At 43.4% G+C, this 15,608-nt stretch overlaps 1 protein-coding gene, 1 non-coding gene and 2 pseudogenes across 4 annotated transcripts in view; 1 reads left to right on the top strand and 3 right to left on the bottom strand.

Moving 5' to 3' along the window:
* Positions 1 to 525: 525 nt before the first annotated feature.
* LOC101607078 lies at positions 526 to 1,577 on the bottom strand (annotated as a pseudogene).
* Positions 1,578 to 1,830: 253 nt separating this feature from the next.
* On the top strand, positions 1,831 to 5,966 carry LOC123460692 (annotated as a pseudogene).
* Positions 5,967 to 11,561: 5,595 nt separating this feature from the next.
* Positions 11,562 to 15,608, bottom strand: part of Kif3c (kinesin family member 3C) — a 45,114-nt gene continuing 41,067 nt past the window's right edge. Inside the window, exons 6-9 of one of the 3 annotated variants that reach the window (XM_004663739.2) lie at positions 13,592 to 13,700; positions 13,248 to 13,420; positions 12,900 to 13,062; positions 11,562 to 12,373 (exon numbers count right to left, since the gene is read on the bottom strand). In XM_004663739.2, the coding sequence (XP_004663796.1) occupies positions 12,969 to 13,062; positions 13,248 to 13,420; positions 13,592 to 13,700 (376 nt within the window). In that variant the 3' untranslated portion in view covers positions 11,562 to 12,373; positions 12,900 to 12,968. The remainder of the gene's footprint in view (positions 12,374 to 12,899; positions 13,063 to 13,247; positions 13,421 to 13,591; positions 13,701 to 15,608) is intronic. The other 2 variants (XM_045150226.1, XM_045150227.1) reach the window with 2 other exon arrangements.
* LOC123461197 lies at positions 14,331 to 14,441 on the bottom strand. Its single transcript, XR_006637502.1, has one exon. It is a non-coding gene; the product is annotated as a U6 spliceosomal RNA (small nuclear RNA).

Here is a 15,608-nt window from a genome sequence, read left to right as displayed (position 1 = left end):
GACTTCACAAAGAATGTTAACGTGACTTCTAAAGGACAGTACCATGAGTCACTGTGAAGTTGATGCACATGTCACAAATCAGGAACTTCTCAAGGCATTGTTTTCAGTATTTGGGCAATCATTTTACTCATTGTACAGTCCACTGGGAAGAAATTTGTCTGATTATATTTTTACAGAAGACATAAAAAAATCAAATTAGGTATATAATTAGTTAGGAGAAGCGCTTCTGAAAACTGTCCTACAAAGCTGTACACATCAATAGCACTGCGCTGGTCCATTCCATTCACTGATGGGCAAAGCGCTCATGTTTTGACAAAACTTTAAAGCTTCCATAAACATTAAACTAGGACAAAAATGAAATTAAGACAAGAACAAACTGAAGTATGAAACTTCATTTTGTTGTTGACATTTTTTATTTCTAAGACTGTGTCTTTGAAAATATACAGGTCATTACAGAGATGATTCTAATCCTCAGACAGCAGATGAACACGTCAATGTCTCCCCATGATCCTCCCATTTCCACAGTCATTTGTGATACTGTATGGTTTTCCTTTTCCTTTGTTTGGAAAATATAGCAGCGCCACATGTTTAAATCTTTCTGGCAGTTGGTTTCATCCATCCCCTCTACTTCTGTAGGGGCTGTGATGGGGGCATTAGAATGCCCTGCAGTGGGGTCATCCATGTTTAACTCTCCATTTGTAGAACTTACAACCTGGGTTTTGGACTGCTGCATCTTACCTCTGTGCTGATGTGCATCTCTGTTTGATGATAGAGCAGGACCCTGGTGAATGGTACCCACTGGAGTAGGCAATTGTTTGCCAATCCAGTCATATTCATAATCAAGCATATATCCCTTATGAACAAACAAGTCAGTCAAAAGTTTCTTAGCTAATCATATCCTGGCTTTTGAAAAAAAAAAAATCTAGCCTTCTTACGTAATAAAGGTAGGTTGCCATTTCTTCTGGAAAATTTTCACATAACACTTGTATTGGTGTAGCTCTCTTTGTATCTCCAATCTTCTGATACCTCTCTTTTAATGTGTCAGCCTTGTCAAGGAAGACTGCCCCTCAGAAAGTACAGGAACATGTGACCTAGGGCTTCTAAATCATCTCTTCTACTTTGTTCTTCTCCTAAATGTGTGTTTATCCAGTTGTTCCTGTAAGGCTCTTGTGCTCTCTGTATGGTATATGTTTCTTTGTCTCTGGATCAATATATTCTTTTGTCAAACCAAAATCTATACTATGAATAACTTGCTGGGTATGAGTTCCTGGTTGTCCTATTAAAAAGTTTTCTGGTTTGACATATCTGTATATCATGTTCTTTGAATGGGCATATTCCATTCGAGAAATCAGTTGTATAGCTATCATGAAAACTGTTTTCAGAGGAAATGTCCTATCACACAAGTCAAATAAATCTTTCAAACTAGGTCCCAACAGTTCCAGCACCATAGCATTGTATTTACCACAAGGGCCAAAATAGTAAACTTGAGGTGTGCCATCTCCAGATCCTAACTGCTTGTAGAATTTGTAGTCCAAATGTAGCTGCAGTGCTCTGGATTTCATGGGCTCCAGCTTAATTGCCACATATTTATTTGTGTATTTTGCCACATCTAATTTTTGTGTAATTGCCACATGTAATTTTTTTTCCAACCCTAAAGTTAGGTCCAACCATTAAAACTCCAGATGATGATGACCCAGCTCCTCAAGTGCTGTGCCCTGATCGACCACTAGGTTGTGCCATCCTATCATCTCATTTGTCCTTGTCTTTTTCTTTTTATTATCCATATCAGGTTTGCAGTACTCCACTTTGAATTCTTTAATCAAGACAAGCATGTTGAAATATTGTGAGAGTAGATATATCACTAGGTAACTGTACCAGATGGGTAATGTTAACATTCAAATTTCAGCAGGTAGTCAATCAACTGGAGAATGTTCATCCCATTCATAAAATTGTTCTCAGTTTTCCCTTCAGCAAAATATATCTTCAAAGTTATTTTTCTAATGATGTAATCCAAATCATTTGTTTTTATGTAAAGAAGACATCACAGTGGGAGCTTCAGCTGCTGTATTAGGTGACTTAGATATAATAGGTCTAACTGGGTCTTGGGGTAACAAGGGCCAAGTGGGAGCACTGCATCACCAAAGGTGAGGTGAGCATGTTTTTCATAATAGACAGACTAGGCAAAATAATGCACATAAGGGTATGACTTATATGCACCTTTGGCACTGGCTGATTAATCATGGTGTTCCTAGAAGTCAAATAGATAAGAAGCCTACTGAGCTTCTGCTTAATCTGTATAAGCAGAAAATTTCCTGAGTAAAGGAACATAAGGCCAGTTTGAATTATAGCAACAGAGAATCAAGGCCTCTTAACCAGTTTCCAGATATAGCCAGTTTACAGATTCTGAGCTCCTTGATTGAAGGGATGGCCTGGTCCCCTTGAGGAAGGACCCTCCTACAACCCCCAAAAGTTTCAGTATTAAGCTTACTCCTATCCTTCCTCAAAGGGACCTATGGCCTTTTGCTAGGGTAACTGTACACTGGGAGAAAGGAAATAATCAGACCTTTCAGGGTCTCTTGGACACTGGCTCTGAACTGACATTGATTCCAGGAGACCCCAAACAGCATCATGACCCTTCAGTTAAAGTAGGTGCTTACAGAGGTCAGGTGATCCATGGAGTTTTGGCAAATGTTAGACTGACAGTGGGTCCCCAAACTCACCCTGTGATTATTTCCCCAGTCCCAGAATGCACAATTAGGATAGATATACTTATAAATGAGTTGGCAGAACCCTGACATTGGTTCCCTGACTTGTGGAGTGGAAAGGACAAATGGAAGCCATTGAGGCTTCTACCATGGGGGAAAATAGTGAATTAGAAACAGTATAGCCACCCTGGAGAGATTGCAGAAATTAATGCCACTATATTAAAGGACTTGAAGGATGCAGGGCTGGTGGTTCCCACACATCTCCCTTTAACTCTCCTATTTGACTTGTTCAGAAGACAGATCCTGGAAAATGACAGTGGATTATCAGAAAGTTAATCAGGTGATGATTCCAATTGCAGTTGCTGTACTATATGTAGTTTCTTTACTTGAGCAAATTAACACGTCTCCTGGTAACTGGTATGGAGCTACTGATCTTACAAATGCTTTCTTCTCCATACCTGTCCTTAAGGACCACCAGAAGCAATTTGCCTTCAGCTGGCAAGGTCAGCAGTACACCTTTACTGTTTAACCTCAAGATTATATTAACTTTCCAGCCCTGTGTCATAGCTTAGTTTTCAGGGATCTTGACCTGTCATCCCACAAGGTGTTACATTGGTCCATTATATCAATGACATTATGCTGATTGGATCAAATGAACAGGAGGTGGCAACCACTCTGGAGTTGTTGGTACAGCATATGCATATCAGGGGATGGGAGATAAATCCATTCAAAATTCAAGGACCTTCCACCTCAGTGAAATTCCTAGGAGTTCAGTGGTATGGGGTATGCAGATATAATCCTTCTAAGGTGAAGGATACATTGTTTTACCTGGCTCCTCCTACCACTAAGAAAGAAGCACAATGTCTAGTGGGACGATTTGGATTTTGGAGACAGCACATTCCTCATTTGGGTGTCTTACTCTGTCCCATATACCAAGTGACTCAGAAAGCTACTAGTTTTCAGTGGGGCCCAGAACAAGAAAAGGCTCTTCAACAGGTCCAGACTGCTCTGCCCCTTGGGCCATATAGTCCAGTGGATCCAATGGTACTTGAGGTGTTAGTAGGCCCCCATAAGTAAATCACAGCAGGGGTCCTTGGGACTTTGGAGCAAGGCCCTACCATCATCTGCAGACAATTATTCTCCCTTTGAGAGAAAGCTCATGGCCTGATATTGGGCCTTAGTGGAAACTGAACATTTGACAATGGGCCATGAAGTTACTATGTGACTTGAGCTTCCCATTATGAGCTGGGTGTCATCTGACCCACCAGGCCATAAAGTCAGACATGCACAGCAGCAATCGATCATCAAGTAGGAATGTGATAGAGTTTGAGCAGGCCCTGAGGACACAAGTAAGTTACATGAGGAAGCTGCCCAAATGCCTATGGCTGCTACTCCTGTTACAATGCCTTTGTTCCCAAGCATGCACCTATGGCATCATGGGATGTGTCCTATGATCAGTTGACTGAGGAGGAGACGACAAAGGCATGGTTTATAGATGATTCAGCACATTATGCAGGCACCTCCCAGAAGTGGACAGCTGCAGCATTACAGCCCCTTTCTAGGACAACTCTGAAGGACTGTGGTGAAGGGAAGTCTTCACAATGGGCAGAACTTTGGGCAGTGCACATGGTTGTGCATTTTGCTTGGAAAGAAAAATGGCCAGATGTGTGGTTATACACTGATTCATGGACTGTGGCCAATGGTTTGGCTGGATGGTCTGAGACTTGGAAGGAGCACAGTTGGAAAGTTGGTGAGAAGGACACTTGGGGAAGGTGTATGTGGAATGGGCAAAGCATATAAAGATACTTGTGTCCCATGTTAATGCTTATCAAAGGATGACTTTAATAATCAAGTAGATAAGCTGACCTGACCTATGGATAGTGGATAACCTCTTTCCTCAGCCATCCCTGTCATTGCCCAGTGGGCCCATGAACAAAGTGGCCATTGTGGCAGGGATGCAGGCTATACATGGGCCCAACAACATGGACTTCCTGGCTATGGCTGCTGCTGAATGCCAAATCTGCCAGCAGCAGAGACCAACTCTGAGCCCCTGGTATGGAAGTATTCCTTGGGGTGACAAGCCAGCAACTTGGTGACAGGTTGACTACAATGGACCTCTTCCATCATGGAAAGGGCAGCGTTTTGTCCTTACTGGAATAGACACTTATTCTTGGTATGCATTTGCTTTTCCTGCATGTAGTGCTTCTGCCAAAACCACCATCTGTGGGCTTATAGAATGCCTCATCCACCATCATGGCATTCCACACAGCATTGCTTCTGACCAAGGAACTCACTTCAAGCCAAGGAAGTACGGCAGTGGGCTCATAATCATGGAATTCACTGGTCTTACCATGTGCCCCACCACCCTGAAGCAGCTGGCTTGATAGAATGGTGGAATGGGCTTTTAAAGAAATAGCTACAGTGCCAACTAGGTAGCAATAGCTTGGAGGGCTGGGGGAGTGTCCTCCAGCAGGCTGCATATGCTCTGAATCAGCGTCCTATATATGGTACTGTTTCTCCTATAGCCTGCATTCACAGGTCCAGGAATCAAGAGGTGGAAATGGGAATGGTCCCACTTACCAAGTGACCCATTAGCTAAATTTTTGCTTCCTGTTTCCACAACCTTATACTCTGCTGGCATAGAGGTCATGGTGCCAGAGGGGGAGTGCTTTTGCCAGGAGGCACAAAAAAATATTCCATTGAACTAGAAGCTAAGACTTCTCCCTGGCCACTTTGGGATCCTGATGCCCTTGAGTGAAGAGGCTGAGAAGAGTTACAATGATAGCAGGGGTGATTGATCCAGACTACCAGGAGAAAATCAGGCTGCTCCTGCACAATGGAGGTAAGAAAGAGTACATCTGGAGTGCAGGACATCCTTTAGGGTATCTCTTGGTGTTACTATGCCCTGTTACCAAAGTCACTGGACAACTGCAACAACCCAATTGAGGTTGTATGATAAATGACTGAGATCCTTCAGGAATGAAGGTATGGGTTACCCCTCCAGGTAAAGAGTTCAGTGGTATGGGGTATGTAGATGTAGTCCTTCTAAGGTGAAGGATACATTGTTGTACCTGGCTCCTCCTACCACTAAGAAAGAAGCACAATGTCTAGTGGGCCTATTTGGATTTTGGAGACCATTTTGAACCAGGTCCAGCTGAGGTGCTTGCTGAAGGTGGGGGAAATACAGAATGGGTGGTAGAAGAATGTAGTTGCCGATACCAGCTAAAGCCACGTGACCAGTTACAGAAATGAGGACTGTAATTACCACGTTTTTGTCCTACCTTGATAGTGTTTGTACATATCTACACCAATATTTAGATTATGACTAGTTAACTGTTGTTAAATTTATATTAGACCTATTATATTAGAGGCTTAGCATTCCTCAAGGAACCTTGCTTTGTGCTGGGGGAAGATTTTGTGTTTCTGGTTGTACATGGGATACTTATACCATGCTAAGAATTATGAGCTTGTTAACTGTTTTTATTTGGAAATTAAGTATGACGTAAGGAGATATGGTTTGGGTGGGCTTGTGATAGGTAAGGTGATGTCAACTTGATCTGTTTAGGAATCCCTTTCAGGTGGGTCTCCAAGGTTACTTCCAGAAAGGATTCACTGAAGGAGGGAGTCCTTTCCCCAGAGTGAGCCCTTCCCCTAGAGGGGCAGACCCCTCTCAGAGGGGGACTTTATATAAGGAAGCTATGGGTGAAAAGAGCTCCTTCCTTCCTTCCACTTGGCTGCCAGAGCTGCTTGCTGCCTTCCAGTGTGGATTGAAGACCAGTGCACACTGAGGGCCAGTGTCAACTGAAGACCTGCGTGGATTGAAATCCAGCAGCTCCTCAGGAAGCCTCCATGCCTTCAGTGCTGGATTGGGACTGCTGAGACATCTGGCCACATGGACTATGCAGCTGCCGGGTTCCTTGATTCTCAGGCCTGCAACTACCATAAACTAATCCAATAAATTCCCTTTTTAATATAATTCATTCTAGCAGTTCTATTCCTCTAGAGAACCCTGACTAATACAGCAAGTGAATCAGTTGTAGTCCAGAGTTCTAATAAACACCCATTCTAGGGCTGGAGAGATGGATTAGTGGTTAAGCGCTTGCCTGTGAAGCCCAAGGACCCTGGTTTGAGGCTTGACTCCCCAGGACCCACGTTAGCCAGATGCACAAGGGAGCGTATGCGTCTGGAGTTTGTTTGCAGTGGCTGGAGGTCCTGGCGTGCCCATTCTCTCTCCCTATCTCTATCTGCCTCTTTCTGTCCCTCTCTGTCTCTCTCAAATAAATAAATAAAAATAACAAAAAAAAATTTAAACACCCATTCTACCAGTAGGCTCTAAGAATAGAAGGAAGTGAGTCTGTGAGGATTAGATCAATCTTGGAGAAAGAGGTGAAGCATTGCAGCTTCCTTATCAACATAAATAGAACCACAAAAATAAACCCAGGTTAGGAGGTCTAGAAATCTGGCCTTGTCTCCTACCATGTCCATGAAGATTAATCACTCTATCCCTGGCTTTTGTTACTTAAAACTTTTTTGTACTTTTAAAAATTTTTCCATATTTATTTGAGAGAGAGAAAATGACAGGGAAGCAGATAGAGAATAGGCATGCCAGGGCCTACTGCCACTAAAAATGAACTTCAGACATATGTGCTACCTTTTGCATCTGGCTTATATGGGACCTGGAGAATTGAACCTGGGTCTTCAAGCTTTGCAGGCAAACGCCTTTACCACTAAGCCATCTCTCCAGCCCTTTTGTTACTTTGGAAACATATAAGGGGCTATTTGCCTATAATAACTATGGGCTAGAGAAGTAGTGTACCACAGAAGAAAAGAATATGGGTTCTGGGGCCAGGGGGCCAGGAAATCCGACTTCATTACTGTATTGTTAGTTGAGTTTGTTCATTTCCCTAACACTTCTCTGGACACCACCCAGGATGAATACACAACCTTGATGTGTGTAAAGGGTTCAGTGTAACACCCTGCAAATGTTTTCTACACAGGGGAACCATCCAGCTGGGAGCCTGCTGGAGGCACTGAACAGAAAGTCTCTCTAAGAAAGCCTCAGAACCAAAACAATTAGTCACTGGTATTTCTGCATCAGGTGAGCCTTAGCATTTCCTTGGGAATTAAGGTATCAGGCTTTGGGTAACTACTACGTTTTTTCTTTCTTTCTTTTCTTTTTTTTTTTTTTCTTTTTGAGGTAGGGTCTTGCTCTCGCCCAGACTGACCTGGAATTCACTATGTAGTCTCAGGGTAGCCTTGAACTCACAGTGATCCTCCTATCTCAGCCTCCCAAGTGTTGGGCTTTAAGGCATGGGCTACCACACCTGGCTTAGATAACTACTTTTCACCTCCTCTGAGGCCTCCAGATTGCAGGCAGGCAAGTCTTTTATATTTGTTGTTTGTTTCATGGTGCTGTTCTTAAGACCGCAGGGCTTGAGGCATGATAAACATCCTCTACCACTGAGCGACAACCAAGTATGAAAGATAGCTTTTTATTTGAATTTAGCTCTCACCACATGCCAGGCACACATGTATGCTTTCCATGAACCATTTCCTGTTCTAGTCCCTGATAGCTAATCTGGAAACCACCAGTTTGTTTTTGAGGCAGTCTTCTCTAGGTCCTTTGACAAGGAATTCACTCTGTATCCTCAGGCTGACCTTGAACTCATAGTGATTCTCCTAAAGGAGTGCAGCCATCACACTGGGCTCGCCAGGTAGTTCTGAGGTGGGATAATAGTTTAGAACTAGCTGGCTGGAGACTGCTAGCTAGAACTACTAGCAGCTGCCATAGGCCTCCCATGAGAGCCGAGGACCTGCCTCCTAAGCCCTACTGGACAGATTAGTATCTATTTATTTATTGTTTGTTTTGCACTCTGCAACTGAGCTACACCCCCAGCCATAATGGATATACTTTTATTGAATAGTCACTTCTTTGCCAATGTTCTGATAACTGCAGGTAACCTCCAAATACTTTTGAATCCTTACAGGAAAATCCCAAAAGAGAAAGAAGAAAATGAAAAAGGGTATATACGTAGGAAGAGACAAAGAAAAGAGAAGCCAGCAAGCAACTCTCAATAATACTCATTCCTTTATTGTCAACTGTATTAATTTGAACAGGGCTGGGGCCTGAGGGCTGCTTACAGCACTGAGCTGGGGTGCATTTCTACTCAACAGAGAGGCCTCCATCCTACACCAAGGGGATGGGGCAATGCTTTATGTATATATATTTATATATTTATATATTACATATGTCCCTTATAGTCGTATGTATAGAATGACAAGAACGGGCCACTGCATTAACCTCATTAAAGACCATTGCAATAGACATGGAAATTTGGTCCTATTCAAGGCCCTTCTTTTGTCAATCAAATGTTTGATACATCAAAAGGAGAGACAGAGCTTAAGATCCAGCCACATCTGGTGGCCCTGTTTCCAGAATATATTACACTGAGTGCAGTGCCTCCTGTACAGGTACACACACACACACACACACACACACACACACACACAATACCACAGGCAGGAGCTCCTCCTCAGGACTACTCAGACTGGGGTAGTAAAGTGGGGTATATTGTGCTCTAAGACTGTGAGGGGCAGGTAAGTGATAAGACGATGTAGATTCCTTGTATCCAAGTAATGAATGGGGTCACACATGCAGCTTCATCCACAAATAAGAAGGAGGTCAGTGGGAGACACCACTCACTAAAGACCCTTCAATGCCCAGGTCACCTGGGAGATTTCTACACATAACTCCTGTCCCAGATAAAGCTGAACTTTTGATATGCATCCTGAATTAAATAATCTCTTGCGCTTTTATGAAAACAGACTTCCTTGAAGGACAGGAGCAAATAGCAATTCAGTGGCTCAATCATCTAGTCCAATAATTACAGCATAAAAGACAGCAGCTGATCCTCAGAGAAGAACATGAGCAGTGTAAGAATTATTTCTGAAAAGAATGACCTTACACCGCACTTCTGCAGCTCTGTCATTCTTACAACTTATAAAAACGACAGAATTGCTCATGATCTATGGACAGAAGACTTGCATCATTCAGGCCTCTGCTATCCTAACTTCCTTGCTGGTTCTTAGCATTTACCTCTTCACCTGGCCCCCAAAATTTAAACTTCAAAAGTAAGTCCATATATTCGAAGTTATGATCCTTAGTATTACAGAATTCCCATTTTTCAACCAATATATGATCATATATTATTAAGTGTTTGCTACAGAAATTACAATTCCTTATATAAGAAACTGTGCGCTCATCATCTTTTTCTTTTACTTTTTTTGGGTTTTCAAGGTAGGACCTTGCTCTCTAGCCCAGGATAACCTGGAATTCACTATGTGGTCTTAAAGTGGCCTCAAACTCATGGATATCTACCTACCTCTACCTCCTGAGTACTGGGATTAAAGGCATTTACCACCAAGCCTGATTTTATCAACATCTTTTTAATTTATCCAAGGCCTGAAAAAAGAAGGGTCACATCTGGTAGTGTATGTCTGGCATCCCAGCACTTAGAGGCTGAAGTGCTGCAAGTTTGAGGGCAACCTGGTCTGCACAGCTCCAGGCTAGCCAGGGCTATATTTTGAGGCCCTGTCTCAAATAAACAAGATAAAACAAACAACAACAACAAAAGGCAAGGTGGTACATGCCTATAATTCCAGCATTTGGGAAGTAGAGGCAGGAAGATAAGAAGTTCAAGGTCATCCTCATCCATATACCCAGTTTGGGGCCAATGTGGCTACATGACATCCAGTCTCAAACAAACAGACTGCAAACAGAAATAGCTGGAGATTTAGCTCAGTGATAAAGCCCTTGCCTAGCAAGGAGACATAGGTGTAATTCCTAGAGAGCTAGCAGGAAAGTAACTTAAGGAAGGACTCTACTATAGCTGTGGAATAGACCTTGACAATTTTAGTTTAAATTACAATATAAGGTAACTTTAGGCAATTTTTTTGAGATATATAGTCCAAGCTGGCTTCAAACTCACTATATAGCCCAGGCTAGCCTCATTTTCATGGCAATACTTCTGCCTCAGACTCCAATTGACTATATGCAATTTTGTGGGATTGCATATGTGTAAAGATATTTTAAAAATGAAGAAGCAGGGCTGGAGAGATGGCTTAGCGGTTAAGCACTTGCCTGTGAAGCCTAAGGACCCCGGTTTGAGGCTCGGTTCCTCAGGTCCCACGTTAGCCAGATGCACAAGGGGGCGCACGTGTCTGGAGTTCGTTTGCAGAGGCTGGAAGCCCTGGTGTGCCCATTCTCTCTCTCTCCCTCTATCTGTCTTTCTCTCTGTGTCTGTTGCTCTCAAATAAATAAATAAATAATTTTAAAAAAAAATGAAGAATCACCGAGTGTGGTGGTGCATGCCTTTAATCCTAGCACTTGGGAAGCAGAGGTAAGAGGATTGCCATGAGTTCAGGGTCACCCTGAGACTACATAGGAGTTCCAGGTCAGCCTGGGCTAGAGCAAGACCTTACCTCAATAAACCAAAAAAAAAAAAAAAAAAAAAGAAAGAAAAAAAAAAAGAATCATGCCAATAGTGGTTCATGCCTGAAGTCCAGGCACTTGGGTGGCTGAGGCAGGAGGACTGCTCTGAGTTTGAGGCTAACCTGGGCTACAGAGTGTGTTCCAGATCAGTCTAGGCTAGGGTGAGACCTTGTTTCAATTTTTTTTTTTAAATAGGGAGATGGTTTAGCAGTTAAGGTACTTGCCTACAAAGCCAAAAGGACCTTGGTTTGATCCTCCAGGACCCACATAAGCCAGATGCACCATGTGGCACCTGCATCTGGAGCTCATCTGCAGTGGCTGGAGGCCCTGACATGCCCATTCTCCCCCACCCTCTCTCAAATAAATAAAAATAAAATATTTTTTAATTTTTTTCTACAAAAATACAATATAATAAAGGGTCAAGCCAGAAGTGGGGGTGCATGCTTAGCATTTGACAGATTAGCCAGAATAACATAGTAAAACCCAGTCTCCAAAAAAAGGGGGAACCTTTTTGTCTTACATGGAAAAAAGGCAATAAAAGTTAACTTTTCTTTTGGATGGAACTTTACTTATCACTTGGAATAGCTGAAGACATTTTGGGCTGTCATAATGAAGATGAGGAGGGACCAATTTGTACAGTAGTAAAGAATGGATCAATTTTCAACAAAATAGTGCTCTCAAAAATGTGACTAAGAAATGGAGTAATTGACAAATCTTTCAAAGATTGTGCCTGGGTCTCTTTTTCCTGTGATGCATGAAGGGGAACCACACGTTTTGGTATCTTCATCTAGCCAGAGACAGAATGACGTTCATCACTCCCACCATGGACCAAGGTCTGGCAGCTGCCGGGAATGATGATCAAAGCAGGAAGAAGTCACATCTCAAAAATGGGGAGTTCATTGATAGCTTGTTCACCAAAGGGGCCAGCAACAAAGGTATCAGAGGAGGGACTTCCCTTGAAGATAGTCTATGTGGTCTCAACACTGTTGCATCTCCTGCAGTTCCCAAGGTGGCAACAACTGGTTGGCTCATAGTCCTCATCCCAGGGTGCTGGAAGTGGGCAAGGAAGCAGAGCATGAAAGCTGTGAGTTCTTGCCAAAGCTGAAGAGCATGGGTCGAGTATTAGTGAGGCCACTGAAATCCTTGGAAAAGTGCCCTCAAGGATGGAAGAGGTTATCTGGAGCCCACAAAGAGGAGAAGGAGGATCAGTCCACCATGAGCACACACCCAATACTACAGGATGCCTCTTTCCTCAGTGGTCTCCCAGCAGTTTTCCAGTACCAGAAAGTGTTTAGGGGCTTCTCACCATCAGGGAAGGAAAAGAAGGAGACTACAGAATGAGATGGGTATTAAAGTACTATCTTCTCAGGCACTGGTCACCTTCCCTTCCAGGTGCAGCTGACATGGGGAGGAGCTTGAAGTCTGATTGGGGGGCCCCAGCCAGGAGAAAAGGAGGCTATACAGTGACCACAGAAGCCCAGACAGCTCAGATGAGGACATCTCTCCTCACTAACTGAGCTCCACAAATAAATAACATGAATTAAATAAAGGAGGCACAGAGCAGGCAGAGATGCCATCTGCCAAATTCTTGCCCCTTCACACACATACTCACACGTGCACGAGCACACACACACACACACACACACACACACACGTGCACACGCATGCATGCATACATGCATGCACACCACACATACACGCACCAAGTGGTGGATGAAATGAGCCAGGGCTGGCTGTCCTGAATATCAGATGGGCAGCCTAACTGAAGGTTGTCAATCATGGTCCACCACTGTTGCGGGGTGCAGAGGAGCAGAGGCCAGTGAGGCATGTGTGGTGGCAGGTGGAGGCCGCTGAGGACTCTGGCACCTGGAGAAGGGCAATGAGGTGGCCCAAGGGGGAGATGAGAGAAAAAAAAGAGACAGAAATTAAGGATCTTCCTTTTCCTCCCCTTCAGCCCCTTTGGGTATAACCCAAACTCTTATCAACCTTGGCTGGCCCATGAAGTCCTCCTGCCTAAGTTTAAGGCTCACTTTGACCACAATAGTACTGACCAGGATCTGGACTTTCGCACTTTAGACATGGAAGGTCTTTCCAGAAAGCTGTCCAACCTCATAAGCCTCTCCATGTGTAGTGCACGAGGGTCTTGCTCTTGGTCATGAGAGAATTCCATCTCAAAGACAGCTGGTGGGGATACATCCAACTCCAAAAACATTATATTTTCAGCCTATGGTAAGATAATATGTCTGATGTGAGCATCAGTCTCAGCGTATACCAGGCACACAGTTAATCTCGGGGAATCACAAAGGTTATGGGATATTTAGAGGAAGTATAGGCTGTGAGCATCCTTCCCACTAGGTTTCTCTGCCCTCCTGGCTTTTCCTTCCCAGTTTCTTACCCTGTACCTGGGGTGGGACCCCATTGCCATGGCAACCCGAGCATACTGGCTAATAGGCCTCTTGTAGCCCACTGCAGATGTTGGCCGCTTCTTCATTTGGCTGTTACTGCTTAGGGAAGAAGAGATATTAGAATGAATTTGTTTTCTTTTTTCTTTAATTTTTTAAAAATTTATTTATTTGAGAGCAACAGACACAGAGAGAAAGACAGATAGAGGGAGAGGGAGAGAATGGGCGCGCCAGGCTTCCAGCCTCTGCAAACGAACTCCAGACGGGTGCGCCCCCTTGTGCATCTGGCTAACATGGGACCTGGGGAGCCGAGCCTCGAACCGGGGTCCTTAGGCTTCATAGGCAAGTGCTTAACCGCTAAGCCATCTCTCCGGCCCTGAATTTGTTTTCTTATTTTTTCCATTCCTTCTTTTTATTTTTATTTTTCCCAAGGTAGGGTCTCGCTCTAGCTCAGGCTGACCTGAAATTCACTATGTAGTCTCAGGGTGGGCTTGAACTTATAGCGACCCTCCTGCCTATGCCTCCCAGTGCTGGGATTAAAGGTGTGTATCATCATGCCCAGCTTTGTTTTCTTTGTTTTCTTAAAAAAAAATCTTATTTAACTTAGTTGAGAGAGAAAATGGGTGCACCAGGACCTCTTTCTGCTGCAAATGAACTCTGGAAGCATGCACCACATTATGCTTTATTTGGAAAATTGAACCCAGGCCAGCATGCTTTGCAAGAAAACACCTTGAAAATATGGAATGCTTCATAAATTTGCATGCCATCCTTACACAAAGGCTATGCATTATAGTCTTTTCTGTATAGTTCCAATTTTAGTATATGTGCTGCTGAAACAAGCATGCAAGCCAACACTTATAACTGCTCAGCCATCAACCCAGGCCCTGTTTTCTTGAGGAGGAAGATCTGCAGTTCAAGATCCTGGGCTACCTGAAACTCTTTTCCTAAAAATAAAAAAAGTGAGGAAAGAGCTGGGGATATAGCCCAGGGGTAGAACCCTTGCCTAGGTTCAATCCCTAGTATTGCAAAACACAACAAGACCACACACACACACACACACAAAGAAAATCCACACAATGGAAAAGCAGAGACTGTCAGTGCTTTTTGCACGTATTTGTGTAGGGGGTGGGGTACATGCTTGCATATATTTGGGTTGTATGCACATGTTTGTGCAGGTGTTTGTATGTGGAGGCCATAGGACAACCTTGGGTATCATCCTCTGATAAACTATGCACCTCTTTTTTTTTGGTTTTTCAAGGTAGGGTCTCACTCTAGCCCAGGAAGATCTGGAGTTCACTATGTAGTCTCAGGGTAGCCTCAAACTCATGGCGATCCTCCTATCTCTGCTTCCCGTGTGCTGGGATTAAAGGCATGCACCACCACACCTGGCCCATGCAACTTCTTTTGAAACAGGGTCTCTTATTTGACTGGAACTCACCAATTAGGCTAGTCTGGGATAAAGGCAAGAGGATCAGGAGTTCCAGGCTAGCCTGGATTACATGAATACCTGTCTTAAAAAATTTAGCCACAAAACTCAGGAGTTTGAATCTAAAAAAAAAAAAAAATCTAAATCTAAAACAAAAGCATAAACCAAACTGTCCTTGAATAGGACTTCTAAGGAACAGAGGCAGCCTGGTTTCTCTGGAACCTTTGTCAATCTCAATAATTCTGCAAGGCATGCATTATTACCTCCACCTTATCAAAGAAGAAACTTAAGTTCAGAGAGGCTAAAAGAGCTTTCTCAGCTGAGTGTGGTTGTCATACCTACAATCCCAGCACTCAAGAAGCTGAAGTAGGAGAATCACTGTGAGTTTGAGGCCAGCCTTGTCTATACAGTGAATTCCAGGTCAAGAGCTTTAGCTAGAGTGAGACCCTGCCTCAAAAAAAAAAAAAAAAAAAAAAAAAAGCTTCCTGAAGTCAAGTGTAATAGCATAATAGCATATGGTCCAATTACTTGGGAGCATCTCTTGAGGCCCAAAGTTTGAGGCATGCTGAGATAACATAGCAAGA

The sequence above is a fragment of the Jaculus jaculus genome, chromosome 5 (assembly GCF_020740685.1).
Source record: "Jaculus jaculus isolate mJacJac1 chromosome 5, mJacJac1.mat.Y.cur, whole genome shotgun sequence".
Lineage (NCBI taxonomy): Eukaryota > Metazoa > Chordata > Mammalia > Rodentia > Dipodidae > Jaculus > Jaculus jaculus.
The sequence above is the reverse complement of the archived record's forward strand: the minus strand, read 5'-3'. Positions and strand labels throughout refer to the sequence as shown.